The 21,015-nt window shown below is 45.3% G+C and overlaps 1 protein-coding gene across 2 annotated transcripts; it reads left to right on the forward strand.

Annotated features, from left to right (window-relative positions):
* The first annotated feature begins 14,652 nt into the window (after nt 1-14,652).
* Nucleotides 14,653-19,809, forward strand: LOC125449724 (immunoglobulin lambda-1 light chain-like). 2 transcript variants are annotated; one of them, XM_048525597.2, is made up of 4 exons: nt 14,653-14,799; nt 14,898-15,226; nt 15,632-15,655; nt 19,308-19,809. In XM_048525597.2, the coding sequence occupies exons 1-4, from the start codon at nt 14,741-14,743 to the stop codon at nt 19,628-19,630; spliced, it is 735 nt and encodes a 244-aa protein (XP_048381554.2). In that variant the 5' UTR covers nt 14,653-14,740; the 3' UTR covers nt 19,631-19,809. The 2 variants fall into 2 exon arrangements, 1 of the variants encoding a protein (XP_048381554.2); XR_009443471.1 differs by lacking the exon at nt 14,898-15,226 and having other exon boundaries at nt 14,680-14,789; nt 15,575-15,655; nt 19,308-19,398.
* The last annotated feature ends 1,206 nt before the right edge of the window (nt 19,810-21,015 follow it).

A 21,015-nucleotide genomic window follows, 5' to 3' on the forward strand; every position in this document is an offset into this window, starting at 1 on the left:
CAGTTAGTGCCGTCTGCCATTAGATGGGGCTACCGGGTCTGAAGTCCTGCAGATCACCGGACTTTGCCAAACGGTATAACTTACATCCCTTCTGCTGCATCAGCGTGAACACGAAATTTCAGCATGTCTCTCCCGTTTCGTTGTTGCTCAAGCCTCCGCCAGCGTCATCCTCTCTCTTCCCTCTCTCCCGCGTTCTCTGACTCCGACTTGCCATTTCTCCCCCTGTACTTTGTCTCTCAGTGACCTTCTGGCACACATTCCACTTGCTCACTGACATTCTGTCTCTGTCGCACATTTTATCCTTTATCCCCTCTCCCATTAGTAGCTCTCTCTCACTCTCTCTCCGTCACTCTCCATCTCTCTACCTCCCCACCCTTCTTTACTGCCTCTATCCTTCCCTGTGTCTTTATCTTTGTCTCAGTCCTTCTCACACGCATTCTCTCTCACCGTTTATCACTCTCATTCATCTCTTTCCTTCCCCCATTTCGCTCCCTCTGTACCCTCTCCCTCTCCCACCTTTTTCCAAACCACTAGCTCCTCTCAGATATCTCTCCATCACTCTCTCTCTCTCAGAGCCTCCGCTCCCTATCACTCTCTGTCTCTTCTTTCTCTCATCTTTTCTGTTACACTCTCTCCCAAATCCCTCCCCGAACTCATTGCCTCTCTCTATCTGGCTTGCTGCAGTCCCACTCTCTTTCTTTAGTTCCAAACCTCTACATCACTCACAAGATCTCTCTTCCCCCTTCCCTCCCAATCATACCATGTTTCTTTCTTTCCATCTCTCACACTCCTCTTTGTCCAGTCACACTCTCCAAACCCCTCTATCACAGTCTGATTCTCTCTGAAGCACACTCTCTGTCTCATCCTCTCCCACCTTGCATTTGGACCTATCCTTTCTATCTCACTGCGTTTCGGTGACTGCATTTTTCTCATATTCAATTGCTTGACGTCATCTTCGTACTTTTCTTCTTGCACAGACGTGAAAACTGACGCCTATTTCAACCGGTGTCGCCATCAGACTCAAGTCACTGCCCTCATGACTTACCTTTTGGCCTCTATTGTACTGAGTGAGCGCAGCACTGCCAGAGGTGTCTTCTGGGAGTGAAGTTTCAACTCAGGCATAATCAACTGAGGAAGGAAGGATAAAATGTAACCCACGGTGAAGGAATATTTTCAGTATGTCTAATGTATATTGAGAACTCATATCCCTGGTTTGACCTTAGGAACTGTAGTTGGCTTCATACGAATGTCAATGTACTTGCTAAAGCTGAGGTGAAGGAGTTTTGCTCATGCACACTCTGGTTTCAATTGCAACACAGGGCTAATCAATCACTTGATCAATAATTATGGAGATTCATCTGCTTTGTGGTCATTGTGACAACTGCTGTTCAATGTGACGCAAGGATAAAAAACTCAGTCGAGGATTTCACAAATGAAGGAAACTAATATACCCTCATTGCCCCGGGCTCAGCCTACACATGACGGCAGACCCAGACAGCGATGTGAGGAAGGGGCAACTCAGATGTAGCCTCGGAGCAAGCCAAGGTTCAATTAGGGACGATCAGTGATGCTGGGCCCAGCTGGTGGAAGTGCATTCAAAGAATGAAGTGGAGTGGGAATAAATTCTGTCAGTAGGACCTTTTTGTGCTGCCATTTCCCCCCAACCCCCACCCCCAGCACCCGGAGTAAATTCATTCCGTCAAGCCTTCTATTAACCGCATTTCCGCACTTTGTGATCGAAGGCACACCATCTGAACCACGAAAGGGCAGAGGGTAGAGTTACGCCACAGACTGGCTTCTCTAGCAGTTGAACAGACTGGTCGGGCTTTCTGCTCGAAACAGCGAAGTCCCCAAGCTGTCATTTTCCCACGCAGACGGCAGCGTGGCCGAGAGAGAGAGAGAGAGAGAGAGAGAGACAGAAGTTTCAAATCACACCGTAATTATTGGTCTTGGTGCACCCACTGGCAATCTGTCTCTCTCTCTCGCTTTCTTACTTTCCAGGCCACTTAATAGAATGATAGATTTATTTTTAGATAATAAACACTTCAAGGCAGAAAGTGGGGATATGACATTCAGGAATGGTCAGCTGGAATGCTGAACAGGCTCGGAGGGCGATATGCCTTCCTTCTGCACCTAGTTCCTGCATCATGCTCCCTGTCGCTCTCTGTTTTTTGTTCTATCTCATGGATTTGGAAGGGGCCTGGGAAATGAGGCTGGATGATGTGTTCTTTGTTTGTGTTCATCTCCAGTTGGAAATTCTTCTGCTGGAGTAAATGAACAGTGTGTAATGCTGACTGTGTGTGTACTGCCAATGTGTACATGTCCAAGGGCGAACTTCGGCTGGCTTGTCTGGGAGAGTTTTTACCTGGTGAAATTCGCTTGTTTCCATGGCAGTGATAGTGAGTATGTATCATCCTCTCCCCCGAATGCAATCCTTTTTGATTCAACAGTTCACATTCCACTTTACTTGGCTTTCTCTTTTCTTGCAAGTACACAAAATATCTCTTTCAATTTTCCTCCCACCCATCAGCACAGTAATCTCTCACTAGACTGAAAATTATCAGTCAGCAGTTCAGCTGTGGGATCCACTACGGTGTGATTTGAAACCTCTCTCTCTCTCTCTCTCTCTCTCTCGGCCACGCTGCCGTCTGCGTGGGAAAATGACAGCTTGGGGACTTCACTGTTTCGAGCAGAAAGCACGAACAGTCTGTTCAACTGCTAGAGAAGCCAGTCTGTGGCGTAAATCTACCCTCTGCCCTTTCGTGGTTGAAGTGGTGTGCCTTCGATCACAAAGTGCGGAAATGCGGTTAATAGAAGACTTGACATCATGAATTTACTTAGATATGAGCATTTATTAAATAATTAAAAAAACATGAAAAAGAAAGAATAAAGAAAGCAAGAAGGTTCATAAAAGATAGAACACAGAACAGTGAAGCACAGTCCTGTACAGCACCTCTGCCTTTGCAGACTCCTTGATGGACAGTCTGGAGTCTTAGCTTGGTTCCTGTTATATTTTGCATTCCCGGTCTGAGGCGAAGAACAATGACTGGGAACAAAACACTCTCTGTTATACAGTGTAACAAACAGCAAATATAGAAAGGGCAGAAAGCTGATTGTGTCGTCTTCAACACGTACAGAAATGTTCACAGAGCTCATTCAAGGTAATATAGCTGTCGAATAACATCATCAATTTTAGCCTCAGCCCAGACACAGTGTGCTGAGGGTTGGCATCGATACGTTTGGAAAGGTGATGAAGATATTTTGGGTTTCATTGTGGGGTCCAAGAGCTGTTTGACCGTGGGACCCATCAACATGGCACAGTTCAATTGCTGAGAGTCAGGGTCTCATTTGTTCAGTCAGAAGGTGCTGAGGGCAGGGTGAGGGGAAGCAAGGAAGTTGACTGTGGGAGGCATCAAAATGCAGTCTGACCCTGCTCCACCACAAGCCAGGATGATGAGCAGGCAGCTTTAATTTCCTCATTGATTCAGCCATTGGCAAAGGGTGAGGGGGCAATTCTGCATCATGGTGGCATTCCTGTCCTAGGCTTGTTCCCCATTCACCAGCTCCCGGGACCCACCCACACTGACAGACCTCTCCAGAACGGAGATATTTATCACTACCTTCAAAGACACCACCGATCTTTGGATTTATGATCCTTTTGTTCAGGGCCAATGGTGCATTGTGTCAGACAAAGAACAAAAACTCTCCTTTATTTGTGGCAATGAAATGAGGCTAAATTGGGTGATTCCCATTGCTGGCCATTTGACCTGCCCTGACTGCTTCTCAATTGACAACTTTGATGCATGACCATAGGGTTCTCCCTTTTTTAAACCCGGTTTTGGACAATGTAAATGTAATCATTTCTGAGGAAATAACACAATGTTCTGGAACTTTTCATCTTGCATTAACTCACCAGGACAGATGCAAGAATGCCAAACTTGAAATGAGCAATAATATACCCAGAATAGAGAGCAGGGTAAGCGGCATTCTTTCAGATTAAAACGTTGTTCCTTTGAAATTTGTTCTTCTTTAATTTAACCTGATAAATGAAACATGAAAACTGTGACAGTCATGTCTCCTTTTGCGCCAAAACTGAGGTTCTGCACTGCCAAGAGATTAGATTCAACAATATAAAGGCAAGTTCGACGTTAAAAAATGCCCATTGTCTGTTTAGTCTTCCCTGTAGCTTAGTGCTATGAGATGTTACAGCATGGACACAGGCAATGAAACCAAAACAGATTTTCTACCTTTGTATCAACAACACATGAAATTTCAAAATTCAAATACCCTCGACATTGACACCAATGGTTCCTAAACATGGTTTTTTTGAAAGACCAACCCCACTCTTGGTGAATCATCAATGAACAGTTCGAGGCTGAATAAACGTCCACAGATTGCAGTCCAGGTGGAGGGACAGTGATAGAACTGGGCAAAGGGGACTTTAGGATGGGAAGATGACCCTGTCCAAAGAAATGAGAATGGAGCTGAATATAGTGGAAGACGAGCTCGATATTATGCTTTGCCAGAAATATGTTACGGTGGGGTTACAGATTAGTTACGCTGCACATTTTGCAAAAGATATAACGTTCAGCATCAGAGAACAGAAGGCTAGGTGGAATAGTGATTGGGGGTTGTTGGAGGGGATGGAGTCGCTGTGAAGGGGAGGAGAGGAAGATTACAGAGGGCCATGGGTCACCCTAATGTTTTGCACCCTGTGGGCCTTGCTGCCTGAAATGGAAAGAAAACGTTTGTTTTGAGCGTGACAAATTCGATATATGATGGACTGGAACTGCAGAGTGGCGCAGCGTTGAGCCGGTGTGTTGCGATGCTGCTGGAGAGAAATTTCAAGAGTATGCATGTGACACCGCGGGGTGCTTAGACTGGTTCTCAAGATGTGGCAAAAGCAGCTCTCTGTGGAATGTTGATTGTCACGGAGATATCTATGATTCCTGGAGGATACAAAGCATGAGGAGTGAAACTTTAGTTGGAATCTATATGGGTACAGTCTGAGTGGGAGGCAGTCACTGGGGAATGTGATATTGCTGTGGAAAGGAGTTTTAGCAAATACTTGTCAAACAGGGAGAATGACAGTCGAATTAACATCGGTGGCAAGAAGAAAGATTGGAGCACAACTCCCATCAGAGAGAGGAGCGGAACTTCTTCAAGGTGTGAATGCCGTGAAGAGATGTGGCAGGGAGTAAAGTAGGGAATAAAAATTGAAAGAACTGTGGATGCTGTCAATAAAGAATAAAAAACAAAAGTTTCTGGAAAACCTCAGCAGTTCTGGGAGCAACTGAGAAGGAAAAGAAACACAATTAACGCTTTGGGATCGATGACCCTTGCTCAGAACTGATGGTCGCTAGCAATGTGTTGGTTTATATGCAGAAGATAAGGAGTGGAATGGGGAGGGAGGAAATGACAAGGTGAAGGATAGAGCCCAAAGAGACAGAAGAGCAGTTGGATAGACAAAGGAGTAGATACGACCAGGCCAGGAGAGTCAATAGCTAATAATTGGGAATGGACACCTTTGAAACGTACACCTTCATCGTCAACCAAGAATTCCCCCAGACCATTGTGGACAGGGACATCAAGTGGATCCTATCCCTTCTCCTGCACACTTGCCCTGAACATATCTCTTCAGTCCATCGACAGCAACAGGGTTCCCCTTGTCCGGACCGACTATCCCATCAGTATCGGCAACCGGAAGATTAACAGATACCATTTACACTAATTCCAGCAACTCCCAGACATATATTCCCCTCTCCTCCAGTGTCTGCCTTCCGGAGGGACCATTCGCACTGCTCACCCTGGTCCATTCTTCTTTCACCCTGACCAGTCCCCCACAGCACCACAGCATCTCCACTTGCAACTAACAACGATGTATCATCTCCCCAATAACTTCTCCTTCCTCACCGTCCAAGGAAATATATAGAACTTCCAGGTGAAGCAACACTTTACCCGTATTTCACGTAAGCCAATGTACTGCATTCACCTCTCACATTGTGGTCTCCTCCACATTGCTGCAACGAAGCACATACTGCCTGACTGCTGGCTGAACATCTCCATTCTGATAGCAACAAAAGACCATGAGCTTCCAGTTGCCTGCCACTGTAACACAGCAACTTGTTTCCTCGCTAACACCTCTGCCTCAGTCTTGGTGCAGTTTTCCAGTGAAGCTCAGCACAAGCGGGAAGAACGACACCTCATTTTGTACGTGGGTATTCTGCAGCCCTCCAGGTTCAAAACTGAGTTCAGTAATTTTAAGGCCTTAACTCTCAGATGTCCTCGCCCCCTAAATCGTACATCAGGCCTTATTATCGTACAATCTGCCATGACATGCTTCCTATCTTTAGACACTGGCATTTCCCATTAACAGATATTCGTTTTTCTAGCCAGATCATTATAAACTCCTTCATCTATCCAATTGCCGCACTCTCTCTTTAGGCTCTAAACTTTATGTTGCCATTCCCCCCTGCCCGATGGGGACTCAATGTTGTCGTGGTATTATCATTGAGCTATAAATACAAGAAACAAGCAAATGTTCTGGTTTCAAATAACTCCATGGCAGCTGAATTCAATGAAAGGAAAATTTAGAAGTGGGAAACTTGTGTAAAGCATGAACCTTTTGCTGATTGCCAGCGAAAGTCCATCTGGTTCACTCATGCCCTTTAGGAATGGCAGCTGCTATCCATGCCCAGTCTGGTCTACATGTAACTCTAGCCCCACAGCAATGTTGTTGACTGTCAATTGCCCTCTTTGGGCATAAATGTTGCCTGAAAGCATTGGCCTCTTAACGGAAATGAGCAAAGGGAAAATAAAATCCCCCTGCCTGTCTTTGACATATAAATTGAGATATTCCTAGCTGCCATCAATTCTGATAAAGGGTCAACAGACCAGAAACGTTAACTCTGATGTTTTACTTCACAGATGCTGCCAGACGTGCTGAGCTAATACACCGTTTCTGTTTTTGTTCCTAATTAACAACATCCACAGTACTTCCAGATTTTATTCAGAACAAAGCAACTAATTGCCTGTAAAACAAGTGGGGACATGTAGGTTACGTGGAACAGTCCCTCTTCCGCACCTACACAGGCCCAAAACCCCACCTCTTCCTCCAGTACATTGATGACTGTATCGGCGCCGCCTCTTGCTCCCCAGAGGAGCTCGAACAGTTCATCCACTTCACCAACACCTTCCACCCCAACCTTCAGTTCACCTGGGCCATCTCCAGCACATCCCTCACCTTCCTGGGCCTCTCAGTCTCCATCTCAGGAAACCAGCTTGTAACTGATGTCCATTTCAAGCCCACCGACTCCCACAGCGACCTAGAATACACCTCCTCCCACCCACCCTCCTGCAAAAATTCCATCCCCTATTCCCAATTCCACCGCCTCCGCCGCATCTGCTCCCACGATAAGACATTCCACTCCCGCACATCCCAGATGTCCAAGTTCTTTAAGGACCGCAACTTTCCCCCCACGGTGATCGAGAACGCCCTTGACCGCGTCTCCCACATTTCCCGCGACACATCCCTCACACCCCGCCCCCGCCACAACCGCCCCAAGAGGATCCCCCTCGTTCTCACACACCACCCTACCAACCACCGGATACAACGCATTATCCTCCGACACTTCCGCCATTTACAATCCGACCCCACCACCCAAGACATTTTTCCATCCCCTCCCCTGTCTGCTTTCTGGAGAGACCACTCTCTCCGTGACTCCCTTGTTCGCTCCACACTGCCCTCCAACCCCACCACACCCGGCACCTTCCCCTGCAACCGCAGGAAATGCTACACTTGTCCCCACACCTCAAACCTCACCCCCATCCCAGGCACCAAGATGACATTCCACATCAAGCAGAGGTTCACCTGCACATCTGCCAATGTGGTATACTGCATCCACTGTACCCGGTGCGGCTTCCTCTACATTGGGGAAACCAAGCGGAGGCTTGGGGACCGCTTTGCAGAACACCTCCGCTCAGTTCGCAAAAAACAACTGCACCTCCCAGTCGCAAACCATTTCCACTCCCCCTCCCATTCTCTTGATGACATGTCCATCATGGGCCTCCTGCAGTGCCACAATGATGCCACCCGAAGGTTGCAGGAACAGCAACTCATATTCCGCCTGGGAACCCTGCAGCCATATGGTATCAATGTGGACTTCACCAGTTTCAAAATCTCCCCTTCCCCTACTGCATCCCTAAACCAGCCCAGTTCATCCCCTCCCCCCACTGCACCACACAACCAGCCCAGCTCTTCCCCCCCACCCACTGCATCCCAAAACCAGTCCAACCTGTCTCTGCCTCCCTAACCGGTTCTTCCTCTCACCCATCCCTTCCTCCCACCCCAAGCCGCACCCCCAGCTACCTACTAACCTCATCCCACCTCCTTGACCTGTCCGTCTTCCCTGGACTGACCTATCCCCTCCCTACCTCCCCACCTACACTCTCTCCACCTATCTTCTTTACTGTCCATCTTCGGTCCGCCTCCCCCTCTCTCCCTATTTATTCCAGTTCCCTCCCCCCATCCCCTTCTCTGATGAAGGGTCTAGGCCCGAAACGTCAGCTTTTGTGCTCCTGAGATGCTGCTTGGCCTGCTGTGTTCGTCCAGCCTCACATTTTATTATCGGGGACATGCTGAGTTGGTGAAAGGTGTTATGCCAATGCAATTTCTCTGACTTGTTCTGACTGAACTGTCGGCAACTCATCAGGCATGACATCATGAAGGACTGAGAGCAGAACTGAAAGTCAGAGTTGGACCTGATAAAGCAATTTTGTTGATTGCTCCTTTTCAACACTGATTTAAGAAGCTATTCATGTTCTTTAATTAATAAGTTTCCATATAGACAATCGTTTGCATTTATATATACCTTGTAATGAAGATATGGAGGGAAATTTACTGGAATGTGAACAGGGATGAAGTGCTTCAGTTTAAATTTTGCCCTCTCCCACCTTGCTCTTCAAACCGTTTAAGTTCATAACATTTGAAATTTCAATCTGCATCCAGATACACAGATGTTTGATGTGCCCTTTAACAAGAGGCTAATAGTTCTCAGAACAGAACAACAGATATGATTTCGCTGAAGAATTTTCAGGGTTTATAAAGACATGTTCTATCAATCAGACACTTCTTTAAGAATGGAGGAATGTATCAAGATAGGGACAGTTAATGGGGCTGCAGGAGGTGAAAGAAATAGTGAGGCATGCAGGAGCTGGGGGAGGTTACAGAGATAGGCAGTGACGTATGTGCTGGAGGTAACAGTTTGGGAAGTTTGGAGAGGCTGTATAAGGTTGCAGACAGTGTAAATACCCCCACTACATTAGGTAACAGAGATAGGGAGCAATGCAGCAGCTAGAGTATGTTACAGAGATAGTGCAGAGATTCGGGACTGTATGAAGTACAGAGGTAGACTCATGGGTTTTTGCAAACCCGAAGCAGACCCTTTGGCCTATCGTATCCAGTTCCGCTAAATTTATCTCATTCTGGTTGCCAGCAGTTGACCCATATCCCCGTTAAGCCTTCCGATTCATGTGCACGATCACTGCCACTTTCTTTGGCAGGTCGGTCCACAGAAGCACCACCATCTGTGTGAAAACGTTAAATCTCAGGTCCCTTTTAAATCTTCTGCTCTCACGTTGTTAGTATCTCCTACACTGGGAAAATAAGACCTTTACTGTTCATCCTATCCATGCCTCCTATGATTTTATACACTTTTCTCAGATCACCTCTCACCTCTGACACTCCAGTCAGGAAAGCCCGAGCCTATTCAGCTTCCCCCAACAGCTTAAACCCTCGAAGTGGGACAACATGCTGGTGAATCTCTTCTCAAACATTTCGAATAGAACAACATATTTCTCACCGCAGGTAAAACAAAACTGAATGCAGTTTTCTTCAAGTGGCCCAAAAGATGTGCTGTAAAGATGCAAAATGACATCCGAGCTCTTGTATTCAATGCAGTGATCAATGAAGGCAAGCATGCCCAGCTCATTCTGCACCATATCGTTTACCTCTGCCTCCACTTTCAAGGAAGTATGGACATGAGCATGTGCAACAAGGTTACTTTATTTGTTAACAGTGCCCAAGGCCTCCCATTAACTCTGTACAAGTGGTGTCCTGAGTTTATTTGCCCAAATGATACACCTAATTGGGGTGTTAAGGCTGAAGAATGTGACAGAGATTGGACAGAATTCCGGGTTGGAGTATGTGACAGAAATAAGAAGGTGTGATAGGTGCTGGTGATAGTTCAATAGATAGGGAGGGAGAGCAGGGTCAAGCGTTGGTGACAGGAATAAGGAGTGGCATGGACGCTGGAGGATATGAAAGAATTAAGTAGATGTGGACGTTTGGAGGAGTTACACAAAAAGGGAGGTGCGTAAGGTCTGACAGAGTTGACAGAGATGGGGGGAGTCTCATGGCTCGAGGAGTTTACAGAGATAAGGAGAGTTTTGGGGGCTGGAGAAAGTTACAGAGATAAGGTGGGTTGCAGTGTTGGAGAGATTTCCAGTGGAACGAAAGGTAGAGAAGATAACAGAAATAGGGAGACTTTTGGGGCTGGTGGGTCTGACAGAGCTTGGGAACGTTGCAAGTTGTGGAGGGGGTTACAGAAGGAAGGAGGTTGACAGGTCAGGCCGATGAATCTATCGCATGAAGATGCACGTGTGTTTGGGATATTATAGCCATTGCAGAGGTATGGCTAAGGAAAGGACAGAATAACAGCTTAATGTGCTGTGGTACAGGGACTTTCACCAGGATGGGCGTAAAGGTTATGAGGGAGGGCGAGTTGCAATTTTGATTGAGGGATATATCACAGCAGTAATCAGAGATGAAATCATTGAGAGATCTTCTCAGTGAATGCTTGTGGGTGGAACAAACAAATATGAAGGGAATGGTGACATTGTTGATGTTGTGCTATAGGCCCCTGAATACCCAACAGGACTTAAAGGATCAGAAATGCAGGGCAACTGGGGACTTGAAGGAGCAATAAGGTTGTCATCATGGAGCATTTTAATTTTTCTAATGTATACTAGGACTGCCTTGGATCGGGTAGAATTTCTTATGTGTTTTCAGGTAAGTTTTTTTTTCAAGCAGTATACAGAGTTTCCGACTTCGGAAGGGGGAATCTCGACCTACTTTTTGGAAGGAGAGCAGGTCAGGTGGCTGAGGTGACAGTGGGGGAGCACATTGAGACCAGTGGCTAGAGATCTATTAATCTTAAAATAGATGTGGAGTAGGACAAAACTGGTCCAGATTCACAAGTTCTAACTTGGTAGGCGTAAATGACCACTGGCAAGTGAGGTTTATTTACAAGTGTCAAAGTGTGATCAAGATGTGTTCCTGAGGGTGACGAGCAAGGTTGCTGAGAGTAGGGAATCCTGGATGACAAGAAGCATTGAGACTTTGACCTGAAAATAGATAGAAGTATGGCTCAGTTACAGGCAGCTGGGATCAAGGGAAAACTTGAATGTACAGAGAAGATACAAGATTTTACAGAAGATGGAAATTAGAAGTACGGAAATGGGCATGGAAGTTTACAGAATTAGGGAAGGTTCTAGGGCTGGCGTTGCTTACAGAGAAAAGGAAAAGTACAGGGACAGGAGCTATTGACTAGTATACAGAGGGGTGCAGGGACTGGACAGTTTTACAGGGATATGGAGAGATGTCAATGCTGGAGGAGTTGACAGATGGTGGATGGGGTGGCTGCATGGACTGGCTGAAGTTACTGAGATATGAAGGAGTGGTTGGTCTGAGTTGTTGATAATGATAGAAAGAGATGCAGGGACTGATGTGGATGACAGAATAGGGAAAGGTGTAGGGGCTAAGTGAGCTAACAGAGATAAGGAGAGCTGTCGGGATGGAGGGGGCGCAGTGTTAAAGAGGGATGAAAATGTTGAAGCAAGTTGCAAAGATCATGAGTTGTGTAAATACTGTAAGATGTTACAGTGTTAAGGAAGGGAGTTGCAGCAGGAGTTGCCTACAAAGATGGGAAGGGGTGAAGGAAGTGGAGGATGTGGCAGAGATACAGACAGGTCAATGGATTAGAGTCTCGGGCTGGAAGCAGTTCCAGAGAAAGTGAGTAGCATATTTCTGAGGCGGTTGCACATATATTGAGGCATGTCGGGCCGAGAGGATGGACCAGAGCTAGGGAGTGGTATAGGGGCTTGAGGACAGAATAGGGTGGGATGTCGCGAATGTAGGAGGTTATAGAGATAGGGAGCGATGTGTGGGGATGAGGGGTTACAGGGAGAAGAACATCTTTGGGAGCTGAAGGATACAGTGAGAACAGCAGCATAATTAAAACGCTTCAGGTAGGCAGGAGTGTAAGGAATGAAGGAATTGCAGAGTGGAGTCTGGTTTTCAGGAGGTGGCAAAGAGAAGGAAAGATGTATTGACGGGAGATTGTTATGCGTGTCGAGTGTTTGGAAAAAAAGAGAGGAAGGAAATGGTGCTCTGTTCCACAGAACACCACAGAGGTAGGAAGGAGTGTTGTGGATAGTGGGGATGTCACAGATATTAGCAAGTTTTGAGAAGATTTGTAGCTCAGGTTCAGGTTCTGGACGTGAGATTGCTCGCTGAGCTGGAAGGTTAGTTTTCAAACGTTTCATCACCATTCTAGGTAACATCATCAGTGAGCCTCTGACGAAGCGCTGGTATTATGTCCCGCTTTCTATTTATCTGATTAGGCTGCCTTGGGTTGGTGATGTCATTTCCTACGTTGGTGATGTCATTTCCTGTTCTTTTTCTCAGGGAATGGTAGATTGGCTCCAAATCAATGTGTTTGTTGATGGAGTTCCGTTTGGAATGCCATGCTTCTAGGAATTCTCGTGCGTGTCTCTGTTTGGCTTCTAGGACAAGTGATATTGTGGGATATAGAGACTGGAGGAGGTTACAATGATAGAGCTGGATGATTGAAAGCTGGTGTGAGATCTGGCGTGGTCCTGGCGTGTGTGGCAGCAGGAGTGAAATGGAGAATGAAAGACTGCAGAAGATAAACAGCAGGAAACCAGTTCGATTATTTTGAGTGGCTCATGGCCCTGTTGGTGGTAATGTGTGACATGACTGTGAAGGTGAGCGTTTGATGGAGCCTCCGCATTTTCCTTCCTGCTTGTGGGTGAAGCCACAGCTGCCTGTGTGATGTTTTGAAGCTGACAATGATTGTGTGGCTGCTGCAAATCGCTCATTGATCAGGTTTCAGTTCCACTGCCAATATGACACACCCTTCCCCTCCATCTGGAGTGAGTGACCGCACCACCTGCAGCCCCTTCACAAACAGCCCAAATACAGTGTTACGTCGGTTCTCGGAAGCTAAAATGAGGCACTTGAAACAACACTCAGCTCCCCGAGGTTGAGGTCAGGAGAGAACGCTGCATTGAGGCACCACACAGATTCAGACTCGGATCCACCTCTCAGACAATGTCAATCATCATTGGACTAGTTTTTAATTGACTTCTGAAGTGCCTTTCCTGTATCCCAGCTTTCAAACGAACAAGCCTGAAAGAACAAGCGTAGACTCCAAACCAGTGAGAAGAGGCCATTCAGCCTTCCACCTTTCTCTGACTTTCCCACCATACGACATTCATACGCCACGTCCCTCGATTTACTCAGTGTGCAAAATTCGACACTGCATAGTCTTCCATAGACATAGAGAATGCTACAGATTCACCAACCTCTGAGACGCAAAACCTTTTTTCATGTCAGTACAAAATCCCTTGTCCCGATCCGATCCCTTCAAGAAATTTCCTATTTTCCTATTTTTAAAAATAAAGTGCACAAATCCACATTTCCCAAATGAAAGTTCATCAACTGAGTCTGAAACAAATGTTAATGTATTCTCTATTCCATTTCAGCCTTGCTATTCAACTTCAAAACTTTCTCTTCCATCTTTATTCGCATCTTCAACTGCAGCACTCGTTTCACCACTTCTAAATATTTCTTCAATGTGGATGAGGGTTTTTACCGCAACCATCCTGACAATCAATGTGTGCCAGATACCGACCAAACTCTGCTTGAAAATAGTTTTCCTCACATGTGCTCTAAACGTCCTGTCCCTTAAGTTAAATCTGTGCTCCATTGTCAGCATGGACACCTTAGGCTGGAGGGCCTTTTGCTATACTCTCGGCCTTTGTGAGAGTGTGACTGTCTGACACAAAGCAAGGACGGAAATTAAAGAGAAATGTATGTTTTCAACAAGGAGTTGGATGTAGTTTTCAGGGCCACAGGGATCAAACGTAATGGTGGAGGAAGTGGAAACAGGAGACTGAGTTGGAAACAAAAACAGAAGTTTCTGGAAAAGCTCAGCAGGTCTAGCAGCATCTGTGATTTATAATCAGAGCTAACACTTCAAGTCCGGTGATCCATCCTCAGAACTGGACTGAGTTTGATGGTCAAACATGATCATCTTGAATGGAAGACCAGGCTCGATGGGCTGAATAGACAACGTCTGACACTACTTGCTATGCTCAAATGTACTCAAAGTCCATTTGCACATTAAACTTGCATAAATCTGAAAGATTATTCTGTGGATAACGATGTTTGAAGCGAGAAATAGATCGGTGAAAACTCGGAGTGTCGATTTGCCTGCTCTCTGCTCCTTCATTTGCATTCCAGTGAATAAATAGAGCTGGATGACCCTCTACAGTTTACCGAGCCTGGGTGCAGAACGGATCCCAGGAGCTGACAACAAACAGTTCGACTGAGGGCAACACCTGGGCAGTTGGCTCTTTTACCACATTCTCCAAGGAAATGTTTTCCATGGTGCATCTACTGTGGGCCCTGCTGCTCCATGTAACAGGTCAGAAATTGCTCTGGGATAATGCCTGCCCATTAAACACTGGGCGATGCTCTTTCACACCCGCTGGCAAAGTCACTCAAAGTGTGTCTGTGTTTCTTTCATTGTAAGTACCTTGGCCGTTCCTGTCCTCATTCAGAGTCAAATGTCTGACCCAGTCTTCGCCGGTCAGACCACCGGGTTGAACTGTGCGATGCAGAACGGGAAAGTGGGCAGCTACTATGTGTACTGGTACCGACAGAAACCCGGAGAGGCCCCGGTGTGGGTGATCAGGCAGGAGACTGATAATGATATATTCAGAGGGACCGGTTTCACTGACCGTTTCCAACCTTCTCGAGACGCCTACAGTAACAGTTTCATCCTAACTGTCGGAAACCTGGTCTCCAGTGACTCCGCCGTCTATTACTGTGCTGTGTGGAGTGGCTCAGCTGGTTATCACAGTGAGTCAGGCCAATACACTAACCCAGTGTGCAGGGCACACTCAAATTGACATCAGCTGAGCAATCACTGGCTGAGGACATGTCAGCACCTCCAAAAACATCCCTCAGCGCAATTTCTTTTGCAGCCCAGCTGCATTTGAAGTGTTACTGTCAGATCTCCAGAGATGTTAGACTCTGGGTCTAACCCAGCGCCGTCAGCGTTCTCAGAGACAAGAGAGATTTGGGAATCTCTCTTTCATCTGTGAATCGATCCAGTCCCAGCTCCACTCATTCCCCTGAAAAATGAGAATGTGGAAAACGACAGATTACTGACATTTCTTCCCTCTTTTCTTCCCACTCCAACCCTAGGTTAGGTTTTAGGCCAGTCCTGCGTTTGTGACGCGCCTCTGTGATACACCTTCGGAGGTGGAACTGCCCTGACCGTTCGGAGTAAGTGATCCTCTTTTCTCTTTCTCTGTCATTCATACCAGTTCACCTTTCATCCCTCCAGAGTCGATTCTGCACTCTGGATTTTGCCAAGTCTCGATTTATCACATTTTGCAACAAATCTAACTCATATGCACAAGTCAGAATGTTCCGTCAAAAATTATCTCTCTCACTCTCACAGGTCAGAATATGATTTATTTTAAAAATTTTCTCACAGATTTGTACAGATTGATATGGTTTATAGTATTTATCATTATCTCGCTCTCTCATGGACACCAACAGGCCACAGTGTTATAAATCTCAATAATTCTCTGGCAAATGCATGCAGAACAGAGTATTATTCACTTCACACATGTCAGACAGATTATTGTAATGATTTTCTCTCACTCATACAGGTCAGTGTTCCTTTAATAATTCCATCTCCCTCACAGGCACACGCAGTTCAGAGTGTTATTCATCTTACTTATTCACTCTCTTCCTATCCCTCTCTCTCAAACACACAGGTCAGAGTCATGTGACTAGTTCTCTCTCTCCCGCACACAGGCCAGTGTGTTTTATATATATATTAGTAATTCTCTTTCTCCATGTCCCTCTCTCTCACACACAGGACAGCGTGTTATTTGTATTCATAATTCTCTCTCACAAGACATACACAGGTCAGACATTATATCAATAATCCTCCACACATCGAGGCCAATGTTACATTTATAATTCTTTCTCGCACAAACTCACAAAAGTCATAGATTACCACAATAACTCCCTCCCATACACAGATCAGAGTGTTATTTACATTAATAATTCTCTCTCAAAAACAGGCAAAGATCAGATAGATGATATCAATAATTCTTTCCCACATACACATGTCAGGGCTCATTGAATTATTTAGTCTCGAACATTGATTGGTACCTGATAAATTAATTCTCCCTCACAAACTCTCACAGGCAATTTTATATTTATAATTCGCCCTCTCCCTAACACACAGATAGGTCAGCAAATTATTTACTTTAACAATTCTGTCCGTCACAAACACACTGGTGAAAGATTATGACAATAATTCTCTCATAGACACACTCATCAGTTTTTCATTGATAATTCTCTCTCACACAAAGACACACAGGTCTGACTGTTAATTGTACAAATAATTTTCTCGCTCCCTCCATCTGCCTGTCTTCCTCTCTCTTAAAAACACACACACACATACTCATACACACACACACACACACACAAACACACACACACACACACACACACACACACACACACATACACACAGTACAACGCACACACAGATGCACACACACGTAAACAAACACACTCACGTCAGTGTGTTCTATACATTAATAATTGTCCCACAATCAAACACAATCAGCTACCAGATTGTATCAATAATTCTTGCTCACATACAGGTCGGTGTGGCATTGATAATTCTCGCTCACACACAAAGAAGCACAGAGGTCGAAAATTAAAGAGATAATTCTTTCTGACGGACGCTGATCAAAGTTACATTTATAATTCTCTCTCTCACAAAGGTGCACAGGTCAGAGATTGTAAGAATTATTCCTTGTGTTTCTCTTTCTATTTCCCTATGTTACTCTCTCCCTCTCACAGATTCGCACACAAACTCACATGCACACACTCGCAAGTCAGAGTGTAATTCATGTTCGTCATTCTTTCTCTCTCCCCCTCTTTCACTCCCTCTCAGACGCTCACAGATCAGTATTTACATCAATGATTCTGTCTCACACAAGTCAGACAGGTCATCTTTCTATTTCTCTCACACACAGGTCAGCGTATAACATATATTAAAAATTATCTCTGACACCGGCCAGCGTGTTATATACAATATAAAAAATTGTCTTTCACACGCAGGTCAGATTGAAATACCAATGAATCTTGCGCTCTCTATTTCACAGGCCAAGTGTGACATTAATCATCGTATCTCACACAAAGTCTCAACAGTCGGAATGTAATTTATGTCAATAAATCGGTGTCTCTAATACAAACATAGCCACACACCCAGAAACACACAAACACAGGCACACACTTCAATGTTTAATATATGATAATAATTCTGTCACTCACAAGCACAAACAGGTCAGACATTCTATCAATAATTCTCTCTCACAAACATGTCAGTGTTACATCGTCAATTCTATCTCACACACACAAGCACGGAGCTCAAAACTTAAACTACTAACATTTTTTCTGACACACACTGGCCAATGTTACATTAATAATTCTCTCTCTCATAAAGTCACAAAGCCAGAGATTGTCACAATAATTCTCTCCGCCTCTATCTCTCTGTCTCTGCCTCTCTCCCTTTATCTCTCTCTCTCTCACACACACACACAATCACACACCAACACACGCACACATGCACAAACACGCGCGCGCACACACACACACACACACAGACACAGACACAGACCTACACACTCGCATGTCAGTGCTATAATAACGCTTCTCTCACAAAAACACACAGATCAACATTTTTCACTCATTCATATTTCTCTCTCAGACAGTCTCTCTCACTCACATACAAAAGACGACACAGTTTGTAACTTAAATCGGTAATCCTCTGTCTCACACACAGGTCAGAAGTATTTTAATTCTTTGTCTCCCTGCCTTCCTCTCTCTCTATCTCTCTCTCTCTCTCTCACTTCCCTTCACACTGAAACTTCAGTGTGCCTGATAAATATTACTCACCCTCTCACTTTCACATATACATGCAACACAACAGAGATTAAAACAGTAATATTCCCTCATGCACGCGTGTTAGGTAAATTATATCTATACTTCTGTCACAGACAATGCTTTTGTTTTGTCAATAATTCTCTGTCTCACTCAAATACAGCAGTTAGATTGTCATCCTTGTCAGTAATTCTCTCTCTATTCTTTCACGGGAGGAGGGCTTCGCTGGCGAGGCAGCAATTACTGCCGATCACTAATTGCCCAGCGGAGAGTTAAGAGCCAACCACATTACTGTGGTCTGGAGTCACATGTAGGCCAGATCACATGTAGGCCGTGGTGGGATTCGAACCTGGTTCTCCAGAACTTTATCCTGGTCTTTGGATTAACAGCTCAGTCACAAAGCATTAGGCCATTACATCCCCAAATATTCATGCACAAACGCACAGATCAGAGATTGCATCAATAATGCTTTCTCAAACACACAAGTCAGATAGTTGATCTCAACATTTCATTCACACACTGGCCACATTGTTCTATATCTGAATAATTCTCTGTCACACGCAGGTCAGGCAGTTGAATTTATTTCTCCCACACTGTCTTTTTCACGCTCTCACACACTTACACACGTGGACACCACACACTGTCACGCAAACACACAAACCCATGCAAATGTCACAGAGCTGTATAAATACTTCACTCACTCACTCACTGTGACAGACACTGACAGGTCAGAGTGTTATAGAAACTAATAATTCTCACATACATAGGCCACGTAGAAAGCCACACTCAAACATATATGTAAATATTGTTCTCTCTTACATGCAGGTCAGATAGTTACATTGACACATTTCTACCTTTCTGAGTCTTCTATCTATTAGTAATTCTCCATCACGCACACAGGTGAGAATGTTTCTCTTCATACATCCCATCATTTCTCTACCTCTCTCTCTTTCCCCACACACAGGTAGTGATGATCGGAAACCATCCGTAATTCTGCTCCCACCTTCCCCAGAACAAATAGACACGGCATCAGCCATTCTGTCCTGTCTGGTGAGCAGCTTTAAGCCTGGCCTCGTGCAGGTCCTCTGGAGCGTGGATGGGAAAGAGACAGACAGTGGAGTGACCACAAGTGTCGTGTCCCCAGAAAGTGATCAAAGCTACAGCCTGAGCAGTTACCTGACAGTCACGGCCACTGACTGGAAGAAAGGTTCCAGATATTCCTGTAGTGTGAGGCACGGATCACTGACCTCGCCTCTCCTCAACACCAGTAGCTCCAGCGACTGTTAGCTCTGAGGCATAAAATGCAACTGACAGTCACTGTGTACGATGCGGCATTATGTTGTTTGCTTTTGTTTCGCAATGTAACTTTTGCAGTAATGTCAGCATTTGGTGTACAACCCGATCATTGAGAGACATGTGGAGGGAGTGAAATGGTTGTTCCTATTGGGGAGCGGGGATTTCCTGCTGCAATCATCTCCATGGGTAGAACGGAGAGCAACTTCCCGTTCTGGGTAATGAGCGAGATGGATTTGTGAACTGTGTGTAAGGACAGCTCTGATTAAACGCAAAATATGACAAATCAATGACTGTTCATTATTATCAAACACCGAAAACAACACTGATGGTCTTGACAATGAATAGTATACACCTGTGACAATGATGCACAGAATTGCATTAAATGATGGTATCGGAAAGTACATCATTAAAGTTCACCTGAATCACTTCCTTGAGGGTATGAGATCCCGATTCTCCCACACTGCCAGTTGGAACAAGTCTCCAACTCTCTCCCATTCGATGCAGGCTTGATTTCCCATCCTCTCCAACCTCTCCCGTCTGAAGGAGTCTCATGATCTCTATACCTGAGGTAGCTCTTCCTGCTTTCCTGTCTGAATTTATTGGAACCGGTTTTGTTGGCGAAAGAAACAGAATGTTCCATTCCATCCAATCCTCAGAATTTTCAAAACTGAAAACACACAATGTCCCCCAGCTCCCGTTTCTAGAGAGAATTGTAACAGGTTGGTCATTGTCTCTTGATGAATCCAACCTCCCTGTACTGTCATTGGTCTTGTCGAAGATAACACCTTTTCGATTGACTCTGCAATTTTGAAAGAACTGGGTGCCCTGGAATTTTATCCTGAGTGCAGTCGAATTAAAAAGAGTGGTAGCGGGTTTATTGTGTAAAATACACGCTGTCAGGTGCAGCAGATTGAGTGTCGTGAACAGGTAATCTGCAGAGAGGTTTCTATCCCAGTCTTCTTTCGCATTCCAGCACGTTATGTGTTCATATACAAACACACACAAGCAGGGGACATTTATTCCAACATGCGTACAAATTGCTTCATACCAACAACACGTGCCCGAGTGTGACTTTTGCCTCTCCACTCGCCCTTCCACTTCGGCCCTACACTAACTGTGTGTCTGAGTTAGAGGTAATAAGCTTTCGTTGGGGGTAGAGAGCCATTGCCCTGTCCCACCTCATTCAGACTGACCTATACTTCCTTCCTCAGAGAGACTGGTTTAGGATATAGGCAGAGGCCGACAGTGGGCACGATTCCCATTGGAGAGAGAGTTGATAACTGGACTGGTGTTGGTCGTGGGAGTAAAAATTATATTGTATGTTTTTTTCCAAAAAAACCGAGACATTGTGATGTCGCACCCAGGAATGTGAAAGC

Source organism: Stegostoma tigrinum, chromosome 47 (genome assembly GCF_030684315.1).
Source record: "Stegostoma tigrinum isolate sSteTig4 chromosome 47, sSteTig4.hap1, whole genome shotgun sequence".
NCBI lineage: Eukaryota > Metazoa > Chordata > Chondrichthyes > Orectolobiformes > Stegostomatidae > Stegostoma > Stegostoma tigrinum.